At 45.0% G+C, this 14,285-nt stretch overlaps 1 protein-coding gene across 5 annotated transcripts in view; it reads right to left on the bottom strand.

Moving 5' to 3' along the window:
* The window catches only part of Saxo6 (stabilizer of axonemal microtubules 6), a 32,413-nt gene extending 18,712 nt beyond the window's left edge, over nt 1–13,701 (bottom strand). For 4 of the 5 annotated variants that reach the window (XR_015736790.1, XM_087902185.1, XM_087902187.1 and 1 more), the window contains exons 1-7: nt 13,349–13,501; nt 12,378–12,492; nt 8,321–8,694; nt 7,161–7,295; nt 4,247–4,414; nt 3,053–3,147; nt 2,875–2,974 (exon numbers count right to left, since the gene is read on the bottom strand). Coding sequence is in view for 4 of the 5 variants with exons in the window: in XM_087902185.1 (XP_087758311.1) it covers nt 2,875–2,974; nt 3,053–3,147; nt 4,247–4,414; nt 7,161–7,295; nt 8,321–8,694; nt 12,378–12,492; nt 13,349–13,366 (1,005 nt within the window). In the remaining variant the exon portion in view is untranslated. Of the gene's footprint in view, nt 1–2,874; nt 2,975–3,052; nt 3,148–4,246; nt 4,415–7,160; nt 7,296–8,320; nt 8,695–12,377; nt 12,493–13,348; nt 13,502–13,572 lie in introns of those variants that run through there. The other variant, XM_087902186.1, reaches the window with a different exon arrangement.
* Nucleotides 13,702–14,285: the final 584 nt, after the last annotated feature.

The following is a 14,285-nucleotide window of genomic DNA, read 5'->3' as shown; positions in this document are numbered from 1 at the left end:
TAGAAGGATGGAGAGCAGACACTGCATGGAAATTCAGTTCTGTTTACTGAGGTAGATAAAATCCAGGGCTTTCACAAATCTTCATTTGCCATCCTTCCTAATAATGTCAGTGCCAACATTTCAGTCTCACATTAAATGTCTAAATCCTAAACTAAGATGAAAACCGAAGAGGCCAGCATCTCTCACGATAAGCTGTGCTATGGGCATAAAGGGGACACTGAATGTGGACTCCAGAAATAACTCCCAAGACCAGTGACCGAACACTATAAAGGATAGGACTAAGTTATTCCCAACTAAACAATCTATACAGCAATGCTATTCAATGACAGGACATAAATACTTTAAGCAGTGGGTAGAGAGATGGCTCTGAAGTTACAAGTTATTTGCTGCTCTTACATAGTCCTAGAGTTCAGTACAGAATCCACATCAAGTGGCCTATAACCCCTTAAAACTCCAGTTCCAGGGTATACAATGCCCTCTTCTGGCCTACACACACACCATCTAAACACTGTAAGTAGAATATTTTCATTACCAAATTATGTTTCCCAAATTGAAGTAAATCATTTAAAATTTACATGCAGAAAAATCAAATTCAGAAAAGAACAACTTTTTTCTCAAAAATCTTGCTCCAAAATGAGGATCAATCTTATAAATGGTTCTTATAGCATCTGTTGAATTACAGGAGCTCTCAAATGTGAATCTTTATCTAAAATCAAAGTCCTAAATGTCCTCAAAAGTCACATTAATAACTAGTCAAAAAGACTTACTTGCCAGCCAGCCATTGTGAGAGATGCCTGTACTGCCTACATGGGAGACATTGAGGCAGGAGGATTGCTGTGAATCCAAGGTCATACTCTTTTCCAAAAACAAATTAACTTAAAACAGATTCCATTATTAAAGAAAACATATAATGTTCTTTTAAGAACGTTATAAAACATCAATGCAATTACACAGGTATGGAATAGACCACCACATTCAAAACCAAACACACAGACATTCCATGAATAAGCATATGAGACTTAGGATAGAACACCCAGTAATTTTGCAAAAATGGATTCCAAAAGATCAGCACTTTGAAAATAACTAGAAGATTATGAGACAGAAGCTGAGCTACTGTAAGGACCGCAAGCTGGAGTGAGGGCTCCGCGGTGCGAGAGCAGGCCAGCACTGGGCAGTAACGAGGCTCCAGGACTCCGTGGCAGCCAGTCTAGCCCATCAGTGAGACTATGTCTCAAAAGGTAAGGTGGGGAGTGACACCAGCCTCCGGCTTTCACAGCACAGCCATGTACGCACAGTGCATACATCACACATACATAGGATACACACCACAGCATGCCAGGAAGGAGGGGAATAAAGGGCACTTGGTGTTCAGGTACTCCATTATCAACTACAGACCACAAATAACAGTCCAGAAAAAAATCTAGCATTTTAGCAAAATACAGCCCATATTAAATGTCTGGAAGTTGGTTAATAAAAACTGATCACTGATTCCATAGAGAATTGGTATTCTTTCCTATCACCAATCTAAGTGTTAGGGTTTTTTTGATAAAAGAGGTTGATACAAACTTCACTCCTAATTTATATACCTATAACTTCCAGTAACTCACAAAAGGTTACAGCATCAAGATATCATATTAGGTAAAACCGAGAAAAGAGACCTTAAATTACAACACAGCATTCTCCTCCATCAGGGCAATATAAGGAATTTCACTTGACTTCAACATCTCTACAGCCCTCTCAATCCACTACATATTTAGAGTTGAGGCCTAAATACCAACTCGCCTTAGCTTAAAGGAGTCAAACACTAGCCAGGAATCTTCCTAACAAGACTTTCTCGTGGCCTCAGCCCGTCCACAAGCCCTCAGCAGCCACACTGCTCTGTCCTCCAATTTCTCCTGCCCTGCCCACTTTCCCAGATATTCTCTGTGCTAAGACCTAGAATACTAAGAAGCCATCCGAGAGCTTGGGGGTTTCCATCCTTTCCTGCTTCTGATGCTCAGTTGTTTTATTCGGTTTCACCAGAGTGAACAGACAAATGGCCCAGATGAAACGAGAGCTGCCCCTGACTCTTCTGTCCCGTGGGCCTGAACTAGGCTCAGGCAGACAATACTCAGAGTAGCTGCAATAGATCCAGACACCTCCTGAAACAGAATGCTGAGGCAGGAATGGCAGGACCTTCGTCTGGGAAGGGCAGCAGCTCAACGGGGCCAACAGCTGCCCTCAGAGGCTGATACATGATTGCAGCCATGGTCTTCAGCACTGAGCTAAACAAACGCATTCTCCATCCAACGCATCCTCTTTGGAAAGGTGGACGGGGAAGAATGTTATTATATAATCTAACCAAAAAATGTTTTAATTTAGCTTGTGCACATGGAAAAGGTCAAAAACTGTCAGGATGCAGTTTTAAGATACTAACTATTTAAACGTGCTGCTATTTGTCCTTGAAGCCCCAGCTCTCTGTACTGGGAGACAACTGCGCTTTCCTCCGGCGTATTTAGATCCCCAGTTCCTCCCCTAAGTCAGGGCACCCCCCTGACACACTGAGCTCAGGCTGCACCCACCCTTTCCTTCATGCAGCAATGGCACAAACTGTCAGCAGCCTTCCTACCATGTACATCATTGATTGGACAACGACCTTCAGTTGAGAGACTGGAGGTCTGAATGTCATGAGAAACAAATCAATAATGTAAACTGAACTGAAGAAAACTATCAGACAGTTGATGGTAAAAATTACTTTGATAATAATCATCAGTATCTAAGGTATAAAAACGGTGACCACACTGCTAGCTGTCAGCTAGGACCGTGGAGTCTGGAGAGCTGGCACTGAGCCGCTCATCGTCACGCTGTTGGGCTGGACGGAAGTCACAGGCTCACCTGGTCTGGCATGTTCTCCTTCACGCGTGTCCAAGCTCCAGCTTTATATAAATACTGGGCTGGGCTCAGAAACTTGGCTCTATATTCAGAATTCACCTTGCTAAGAAAGACAGAAAGGAAGTAAGTATTTCAGCATGTTGACCACCCAAAAATGACTGTCGCCTAACAATACACATACCCAAGCCTTTGGTGTCTCCACGGAGCGAGCTTCTTTTTAGGCTGGTCTGTGTCTTCTGATGCCATCTCTACTTCTAATTCTAAAGGCTCGTCTGCCTTGTTATATTGAAATGGAAATAATTTCAGCTTTTATGCTTAGAGATGTCATACATTAAAGTAAAAACACAGATGTTATAAAGGGAGGCTTGCAGATCCAATTACATTTTTGCTTTTAGATGTTTTAGCTACTAAAGAAAACAAGAAAAATCAACAAGTTTTGAAAACAATGACTTTAGACCCCTGACTAGGGTTTTGTTGTTTTGTTTTTTAAATTTAAAGACTAACAAATGTCAAATAAATATTAAGCAAACAATTCTACTACATACTGAAAAGAGATTTTTAATTAATCCTTAAATTTACATTCAAGTGTTATAGTTATTAAAGTTGTGCTAATTAAGTTACCACAGTGCTTAACGGAATAACATTTTCCATCCCCAAGAATGTCATGAAAAGAAAGTATATGTGTGTGCTGTGTGCATACGCATGCATGTGCATGATGAGTACACGTGTGCATGTACGTGTGAGCATTTGCACCCATGCTCACATACACAGGTATATAATTTTTCTTTCAGTCGTATACTTTCTGTTTTTAAAAACCACAAAGTATCAGGTAACATTATTATAGGAGATTGAAAACAATATTCTATATTTCATTTTCCTATAATCTGCAATGATTTTATCCTGATGCCACCCATAACTTAGAATACCTCTAAGTTCACACACAAACCCGTGTTTATATTCACTGAAGTAAATGATATGAATTATACTAACTATAATTTACCATAATAAAAAGCTTGTCTTAAGATAAATGTGTGCTATGTTAATGGTCACTCCTCTGAAATACACCTTTCCATCACTCCGGCTGCCCTGAAGCTCTCTGCAAGGCCAGTCATGTGACATCAGACATGGAAGACTTACCTGTGGCACTGCTGAGTATGGCTATGCTGTATTAGTTTTAGTTACCTATGTATCTTTCTCCCAGCAGCCTAAGTGCTGCTGAGCCTTGCTGAGTCTGCAGCTGCATCTCAGCACACACACAGGACCTGGGTCTGTAAGCAGTCAATGAACATCTGGCATTTAACAAACAAATGAATTAATGCTAGCAGACGACAGGAACTCGGTGGAACAAAAGAGACTGTTAGGAGCTGGCAGATACCTTCTTCTCTGGAGACAATGTCTTAAGGCCACTGTTCCCTTTCAAACCCTCCCTTAGCTTCGGTTGCTTCACTGGAGACAAACCCTTGAAATTCCGCTTGTATTCAGACTCATGGACGATTGTATTCCCTTTGAATTGTGGAACAATTTGGCTTCTATTACGGAAAACCTTAAAACAGACAAAAAGAATAGCTCCGTTTTTGGTTAGTTATTAAGTGACACAGAACTTAGGTGTTTAATTGCTCTTAAAAACTCACAAAAGTTGAATTTTATATAATACACAAAAAGGCAAAATTGTATATGACTGCAGTTTCATTTCGCATGTGTCATTAGTAGCCAAAGGTCAAATTTCTATACTTATTACTATGTTTTAATTAGTCAAATTGTGATCAAAATATTACTAAAGCAAAAATAAACCACACTCCTTGTCTGATTTTCCCTTCCCAGAGTTCCCTACTTCCTCCCACCAGTCAGTAGTGAGATAATGAACTAAGCACATTTTCATAGCAAGAACAGACATGAGCTTTATTAAAGTAACTGTTGTCAGCTCTACAGATTATGTTTCTCCTTGGCAGAATTTCCTTTTTAACACTGGTGGAAATGCGAGCTGGTACAGCCCCTTTAGATGACAGTGTGGCAATTTCTCAAAAACTTAGGAAACAACCTTCCTCAAGACCCAGTAATACCACTTTTGGGCATATACCCAAAGGATGCTCAATCGTGCCACAAGGACATGTGCTCAACTATGTTCATAGCAGCTTTGTTTGTTATAGCCAGAACCTGGAAATAACCTAAATGCCCCTCGACCACAAAATGGATAAGAAAAATGTGGTACATTCACACAATGAAGTACTACACAGCAGAAAAAAATAACGGCACCTTGAAATTTGTAGGCAAATGGATAGAGCTAGAAAATGTCATATTGAGTGAGATAAGCCAGACCCAGAGAGACGACATAGGTACTCACTCATAGGTGGCTTTTAAACATAAAGCAAAGAAAACCAGCCTGCAATTCACAATCCCAGAGAACCTAAACAATGAGGACCCTAAGAGAGACAGACAAGGATCTAATCTACATGGGAAGTAGAAAGTAGAAAAAGATAAGATCTCCCGAGTAAATTGGGAGCATGAGGACCATGGGAGAAGGTAGAAGGGAAGGCTCCTGGAGAGGCAGGGACGAGAGCAGAGAAAATGTAGAGTTCAATAAAATCAATTTAAATAAAAAGAATTTCACTTTTACTGAAACAACATAAAATGGTGCCTGATTTGTTCAGTCTAATATTTTTTTCCTTGCCCTTTGCGTGCTCAGATTTAGCATTTTCATTAAGGCAAGAGAGAACATCCAACAATCACTATATTTCTCCTTTAAACATTTTCTTTCATCCATAATATTCAATATGGCTTCCATGAGCTAGCATATCACCACCAAAGACAATGAAATCCCAGGAGGGGCCAGGCAGGACGCACACCACTGCTGCTCTGCAGCACTGAAGAGCACGTCTTTGCATAGACCCAATCCACACACATCAGTACAACACAATCTCGGGGCTCGTCAGCCAAAACTATTCCAACTCTCTTCAATATTAATATGATGACCTTATTAACAAAAGGCACCTGATTAAAAGCAGATAGCTCCTTTAGCAGGGCCCTGAAAGCTATCAGCGAGCTCCACCAGGCCTCAAAGCTTTGAACTTACAAAGAGCATTTGCTTCCCAAAGAAACCCTTTGAAAGCCCCACTAATGAAAGCAATCAGATCGCTGATGAGACACTACTGACGGTTTGTTTCACGTTGCCCTTCTGATCCTATGGAAAAATCATTTCTACAAGATGCTTTCAGTGGCACATAAAATTTGTGAAGAAATCTTGGATTTGAGTCAGCTCTAGCTATAGGTCAAATGCTCTACAAAAACAAAACTTCGTTTTCAAGTCACTGGTATTTTTTAGGGACACTTACTATCTAAGAACACTTGAAAGCAAACAAGAAGAAATACTGGTCCTATTTATTGGGTCCTAAAAAGAGAACACAACACTTTGTGTTACACCTCACAGGATCCTAAAACATATAACAACTAAACAAAGCTGCCACAGTTTACACGGCCAGAGGTGTGCAGATGCCAGTGTGAAATCACAGAGGTTGAGCCCTGCTGCATCTACCGCCCTCTCCGGGCTCCGCTACAGGGCAGGCAATGAGCACTGAAATCCAGGCAGAATGAACGGAGGGCATGGAAGGGTGCACGGACTTATAAAGGAAAACACAAAGATCAGGAAAAAGATGAAGCTGTCATGTCAGGGGGCTCCAAGTGAAGAACATAAGTAAGAATTCAAAGGCTAAGAACTCTCCAGAAGACAGCAGCAACTAACAGAATGTTTATTAGCAAGGTAATAAAATAGTAAAATTGCACAAGAACAAAATGAAGTCTAAGAATCTAAATATAATGACAAATACAGCTAAACTCAATTCCTGTCATCACTCAGCTGATTCAAGGGAGCAATGACATCAAGGACTACTTTCAATGTGCTTTGCATTCATTCACTACCCTAAACAACTATCTTTTTTAAAAATTAAACATCATACAAAAACATTAGTCAAATAAACAACAGTTTAGAATATGACTAATTTAAAGATTTAAAGGTAAATCTTTTGGTGTGGGAACACTTGGCACCCCTGGCATTCTCATTGTCCTGACCCCTGCTTAGTGGGTCAGGCCACAGCGACCGTCAGTAGCACAGGCCTGTATATTACTATATACATTATATAAATCATAAGGGAAAGCAAGAGTCCAGCAAAACCCTCACTCTGTCTTTCAGAACCTAGAACCAGGCCTAGGTCAGTCCCAACTTTCTCCCAGCTCTTAGTTCCGCATGAGTCCGCATTACTAACAGGCTAGCGTGTGCAGAAACATCACAGTCCTACCTGACTGGCTGCAGACACAGGAGCAGCCTCTTTACGGGTCTTCCAGACAAACTGCCTTTGGTATTCAGAATGTCTCAAGGCATTGTACGATGGAACAACAGCCAATCCAGCTTTCTTACGAAGACGCCTATCCAACTGTTGGGGAGAAGAAAACCCAGTCAAGGCTATTAAAATCTGTTCCTTTGTAAAGTGTGCTATAAAGTATGTAACATGAAATTTATCCCCTTAAGTTTTAAGTGTTCCTTATAGTATTGCTAACTACATGCATACAGTATAGCAAACTTTTAACTTCTAATCACATTTAACTGTCAAAATATTTAAAACTCCTGTCTTAATAATAATGTCAAGGAAGTATTATGCATCTAAAAAACAGCATTGCGCAGTTCCTTCCATCTAATCACTCACAACTAAATCTAGTATCAAAAAAATCACAGCCCCTTGCCCTATCCCCAACTTCTGCGGCCACCCTTCCCTTTGCCCACCAAGCTCACACATCACCTTCCACGGTCCCCCTACATCCCCTGGCTTTCTCAACAAGTCACGGAGTCTTCTCCAGCACTCCTAAATGGCTCCTGGGTTCCAGTCAGTGGCTGAAGTAATAAATTAGGGCAAGAGCAACAGAACTAAATGTGGGAGACAGTGAGATTCCCACACACACCCCTGCAGCCTCCACTTATGTGCCTGCTACAGGCCAGCGGTGACATCAGAGGACTCGGAGAGCCAGCCAGAAGGCTCCTTCCTTTCCCTTGGGTCAACTGAGATGCTGTTTGTTCCCTTGCTGGTCACAGTAAGAAAGAGAAACGAGGGTAGGCAGAAGTCAGCTGAGCGCCCCAGCCAAAGAAACAGCCTGCTCCCCTTCTGCCTCAACTTGACCTCATCCCTCAGGACTCTGGTGCCAGTCTCTCTGGAGAAAAGAATCCAGAGGCAGCTGTTCATCTCAGGAAGGCAATGTCTTAGTACAACCAGTACACGGTACAAAATAGTGAGTATTAAGAATAGAGCCATTCTTAGTAACTTTCAGCAGCCTGGTGCATCTAGGCCAGAGACACAAGAAAATACCAAGAAAAAAATTTCAAATACACAATGTAGTAGTGAAAAATGATGATGAAACCAATAAAAGCTGCCACACTTTTCTAGAGAAGTATGATGGACATTCCTACCCTGGGGTCTACACGCTCTGCAAGAGGTTTGGTAGAAGCTTCCAACTCCGCTTCTTTGGGATCCAGTACATGGTTTCTTGTTACATCCTGGTGCTTTTCCACAGCATCTGAAGCCCCTTCAGCTCTGGAGTCTGCAGAATGAGATCGAGTTCTCTTGGGAACCCTGGAAGCCTCTAACGAGGGAGCTGTTTCTTGGTTAGCATCTTCCTTTGGCTCTGCCTCCTGTAGACTTTGTGTTGGCAGGGTCTGGGGCTCAGGCGGGACAACCGTATCGTCCTCTGTGATGGCTCCATTCCACTTCAGCGATTTTGAAATCTGAGGGTCATGGTAAGGAACCCTCCTTTTTGAAATAAAACTTGGCTCTTTCGTGATCCCTACAAAACATAGCACATAAAAGTGGCTACTACCAAAGCTCACAGTCGGGAAGAGCTTTTAATAAAACCTGCGAGGAGAGAGACAGAGCTGAAAATTGAGAGAGAGCAAGATGGCACCTGCCACCAAGCTTGACAACCTGAGTTCAATCTCCTGGTAGAAAGGACAACCTACTCCCACAAGCTGTTGTGTGACTTCTACACATGCCCTGTGACATACACACACACACACACACACACAGATTACAGGACTTTAAAAAACTAACTAGGTATAGTTTTCGATATCAAATATTTATTCTGCTTTAAAGTAGTATTAAAATTGAACACTGAGGTCACAATGTCCGAAATCTCCAAGCACAAGCCACGGGCATCACAAGGTGAAAGATCTGGCAGGTCAGGAATGCTGCCTCCGTTTCTGGTTACTTTCCTGTGCTACTTAGAACAATAAGCTCTGGTCTGTGAGATCCAGAACTTTCACAAAGTTTCTCCTGTGCACAACAGACCAAGATGAACAAGATGAGATGTCACCACGCGAGATCCTGGCTCTCCTCTATCGTGATGTCCTGAGAATTCAAGAGTGACCCTTTACCAAGAGACACAATTCTCCACATCACAGTCCAGCAGGCACACAGACCAAGCGGAACCTCAGCCTCTACTGAGGGAGGTGGAGTCTGCAGCACTGAGCTAATGCCCTAGTTCGGGCGGGGCCATTCTTTAAATAGAAGGAGGGCTGCTCCGCCTAAGGAAGAGTAAGACTGGAGCAGAAGGGCGGGAAGGCGGCAGGAAAGCTGGCTTGAGGTAAACCCAACATTCCCAAGCCTGTCTCTGAGTGGCTCTGCACTGAAGCAAGGGTCCCACGCTCCGGGCTTCCCTGGTCTAGATGATGTCACTGGACAGACACAAAGAAACACCTGGAGGAGGGGGTGGGGTGATCAGGAGGGGGTGGGGTGATCAGAAAGGGGCATTTTCTAGATCCCGAATTCTGCGTGTGCTCTAGCTTAATACTGCTCTATCTGCCATCTGTGTTTCTATCCACTGCAGCCTACCGTGGTCACACTTTTGCTCTACAGGAGACAGGAACACATCTCCAGCAGCCCGACATGACCTGTGGTCACGGCAACATATTCCAGGAACTCAGGGCTAGGGAGACAAAGGGACAAGAGAGCACGAGGCCCGTCTGCTAAGGGACACTGTCTCACAGAAAAGCAAAGAAGCTGCAGCTGAGTTCATGCTTTCCTGGCTGCCCCACAGTGGGAAGCCACGCACGCTTGCACCGTAACCTTGAACCACAGCACACAGACTCTCCGCATAGGAAATGGCTTGATTTGGTAAGTCGGTTCGCCAATGAGGGTGGCTTTGCAAATTATATTTTCTATAAACTGAAAGGAGCTGAGCTGGCAGCTCTGAAGCATAGACACACTCCACCAAAATACACATCCCTGGGAGCAATCGAAGAGCTTAGGAAAAAGGTAAAGATCAGTTTTAGAATGGGAGGAAGGTTAACAGACCTTCCTAAGTTTGGGGGACCAATAGGGACCAATCCCAGTGTTGGGCATGAGCTCTGCCGCCGAACCACACTCTGCTGCCCTCTAAATCTTTTTTTAATTCTTATTGGATGCACCTGAGCATTTTGCCTGTGTGTATGTATAGTACAGCATGATTGGTGCCCTCAGGGGCCAGAAAGGGATGGATCCCCTGGAACTAGAGTTACAGACAGTTGTGAGCTGCCATGTGGGTGCCAGAGACTAAACCTGGGTCCTCTGCAGGAGCAGCAGTGCTCTTAACCTCAGAGCCATCTCTCCCAGGCCCTCTTAAATCAAAATAAAAATGGAAGACCATTGCTTTAGACTTCTGCTGGAACAGAAGGGAAGGTTTTAGTGACAAGCAAAGACCACCAGTCTCTCATCAGCTGCCCTCTGTCTTCCCAGCTCCAGCAAACAAACGCCCCTGGTAGTGAGGGTTGCACTGTATTGAGAGAACAAACCACAGGCCTAGGTAATCCCATGGCTCCTTCGTAGCCTCCTACTTCCATTTCTGAGTAGCCTGAAATCCTTGTTTCCTGAATTCCCACGAGCCTCCCTCCCCTAAGCCATTACTTCCTTCAAAATGTACCCCGCTCTGAAGCGGCTTCACTCGTGTGGTCTCCTCTCATTACTGGTCCCTGAATGTTGCTGATCTCGGCTAAAATGCTAAAAGGCAATGAATCAAGTTAACCAATTGTCGAGTGTCCAGTCAAACCCCTCTGGCCTTCAGTGAAGATGGTTATACTTGAAGACCAGTTTAGTTTGCATTCTTGATCTGACAAACCCTGCCAAGTACAGAACATGGGAGCAGAGAAGTTTTCCAATATGCTGCCTGAGAATCAGGCCTCTGAAGTCAGACCCTGGGCTAAAAATCTACGCTGCGGTAGCCCCAAGGAGATAACCACACTTCCTTCTGTTCTCCAAACCTAATTTAAACACATCCCTTATTTTACTGCCTTCAAGGCTTGGAGCCCTCACTGTAAGTCATGCCTTCCCCTGGCTCCAGATGCCTCACATCAGTCACTGTCACACACCACCTATAGGACACTAAGTATCGATCTATGTGCGTAAAGCCCTTACCAAGCAATGCCTCCTTTGGCCCTACCCAACAACCACGTGCAATATGGCTTCCTAAGGCCCATTTGGCAAGGCTTGATTTGCTCCAGGTTATAGTTATTGTATACTCAAATTCAGATTGATTCATCAATTTGAAAATGAGTTTTAGGGCTGACATTGCCTCCTAAGCATGAGAACCCGAGCTTGACCCCCAGGACCCATGTAGAAACAGCCAACTGTGGTGGCTCTTACGTGAGCACTGGCGAGGTGGAGACAGATGTGGACCCTTGCGGCTCACGGGCCAGTAAACCTAATCTAATTAGTGAGCCAATGGAGACCCTATCTCCAAATGAAGTGGGCGATCTTCCTGAGGAATGAGATTCAGGATGGTTCTCTGGCCTCTGCAGGGATATGCACATACGTGGACCTGCACACATACAAGCATAATAAAAAGTATTCTAACAGGGAGCCAAGTGTCCCAAAGCCCCGTGTTTCTGCTGGCAAACAGGAGATAAGAGGGCTGTGCTCAGAGATGCCGGACTCCAGCAAGAGAGGCAGCAGCTGCCATGGTCAGGCTGCCATTTCCACTGTGCTCTCGGAGTCCCTGATCCAGGGCTCAAATTCTCTCAGGTCTGGAGAAGAAGCATATAAATGAGAACACAGCTCTAAACTCATGAGCACTGGCCAGAACAGACGAGAACAAGTCACGGCTCTGATGCTAACTGAACCTGGGTGAGCTGCTCTACCTACGCTTCCGCTCCTCAAAACTGTGGGAGTCTTCTTCCCCATGCTCGCCCCTCTCAATTTTCTGGTTCAAGTCCAAACACCCCCAGAAGTACCCTTAAAGAACGGCAAATCTCAAGCGTATTCCCTTCATCTCTACTCTTCAACCTGTTTGCTATCGTGCTATTTTATATACAACCTGAAATGCCTTATTTACTGAGTTTCTTTTTATCTGTACATAAAGGAGTTTGGGATCACGGTATAGCATCAGTAAATATTTGCCAAGCACATGTGACTCAGTCAAGACAAATGTATCTTAATTGTTTTGTAAACAAAACCTAAGGTTTATTCAGGTTATAACAGCTACCAGTTGGCTCCACTTACCTAACTGATCCGATCTAAGTCCGGCCCATGAGTACTTCCGCCCCACTGAGGGGTTGTAGGACTCTGACAAATACGACTTCTTCCACAGAAAGCTTCTCTGGTATTCACTCAGCCCCTGCAACGCAAAGTGCAAAGTACAATTTGAGCACCGTGTAATGAACAGTGTTTTAAAAGCCAGCATCAAAAAGGAAAAACAAAGAAAATCTCAACCTCCAAAGAGTGTTGAACCGCCTAAGAATGATCATTAGACTCAGACAAGCTCCTTAGCAATGGCTAATATTTACCCAGCCACGGTTAAGGAGCCCTTTAATCCTCACAGCCACTCTGGGGCAGATGGGAGCAGGAGTCATGCTCAGAGAGGCTGCCCTGTAGCTGGTTCTCTAATTCCAAAGTGTGAGATCACCATCACTAGAGATTTAGTCTAAGTTCCCACCAAGTGCATAATATTATGGATTCCACCCAATTCCTTTCAATAAAAGACAGCTGCAGAAAAACAAGTCTCCCCTCCCACTCGGCCCACAAGCCCTGAAGAATTAGTGGGGATTTCTAGAAGACTATGGCCACCTGTTGCGTGGAAGGGTGCCAGACACAGACAGCTACCTGGAAATGTTAGCAACCCCTAAAACATACCCACCCACGCTCTCCTCTCACTGAGGGCCCGTTTCCAATTAGAAGGCACACACTTTAAGGTTTGCTGGAAAAGGGGTGCTGAATGCAAACATCAGAGGGACCACAGGTGTCCTACAGTGAAAGCAGCCTTTCGTCCCACTGTCAAGTGCCCTCCTTCCGTCTCCGCTCCTGGAGCTCCCAGAATGACCCCATGAGGACCCCGTAGAACTCTCCCACACCAGCACCTCCGCGCTGGACCACGGGTCGGAGCATCCTCGGCCCCGGCACAGACTCCAAGCCAGGAGCCTCCGTGAGGCCGAAGTGCGCACCCCGCCACCAGACGCCGAGCCCCCCGAGCTCACCTTGAAGCGCACCGGCATGTCGCCCTGCGCTGCGGCGCCAGTCCCGCCGACAGTTAACGGGACCTAAAGCCACGAGGGGCGGGGCGACAACACCGGTTCCCTAGCAAGATCCCGGACCCGGCGTCCCCGACGACGCGCCGGCGCACTCCTCGCCGCCCTCCCGTTCCCCCCGCTCGGGTTTGCTCGGCCCGTTTGGCAGCCTGCAGACCAATGGCAGCCCTTACCGTCATTACGATTAGACCAACCAACGCTCACAAGGGTGCCGCTCCGCACCCCGGCCTGCTGCAAAAAAAGGAATGGCGGGCGGAGAACCAGCCAATGAGGATGCGGGAACTGCGGTGGGCGGGGCCCGCGGGAGCTGGGTCCCGGAGAGGAGGCTGCGGGCCGTGAGCTCGCCCAGCTCGAAGACCGGATTGCCTGCCTGCCTGCCGTGTGCCGGCCGAATTCCGCCACCTCGCTGGTTCCAGGCGTCTGGCATCACAGACCGTGAACGCGCGCCTGGCGTTCTAGAATGCACGACAGAACCCAGAGTTTCTTTTTTCTGAAAGGAAATTGTCCAGGAGGATCTGGCTGAAAACCAGTTCCTAGCGACAGCCAGGACCAAAAGCATAGGTCCAAAACTGCACACGACGTAGGCAGATTCAAATAAATTTTATTAAGACCACGAAACCAGCTACTGTCGTCTTTCAATGGTGTTCTTCCAGGGGAAAAAAGGATTCATATCAGGCCTTAACGAGGGTGGTGGGGACACATTATGATTGTGAATCGCAACTACCAGTCCTTCAGCCTTGTTTCTTCTCTCATCCATTTTTAAAACTAAAATTCTATCTATGAACCAGGCTGGCTTCAAACTCACAGAGATCCTCCTGCCTCTGCCTTGGGAGTACTGTAATTAAAGCTGTGACAGGCTGAACTCTGAGTACAGGGCCGGCCTGGT

This window comes from Myodes glareolus, chromosome 26 (assembly GCF_982192425.1).
Source record: "Myodes glareolus chromosome 26, mMyoGla1.1, whole genome shotgun sequence".
NCBI classification, from domain to species: Eukaryota; Metazoa; Chordata; class Mammalia; order Rodentia; family Cricetidae; genus Myodes; species Myodes glareolus.
The sequence above is the reverse complement of the archived record's forward strand: the minus strand, read 5'-3'. Positions and strand labels throughout refer to the sequence as shown.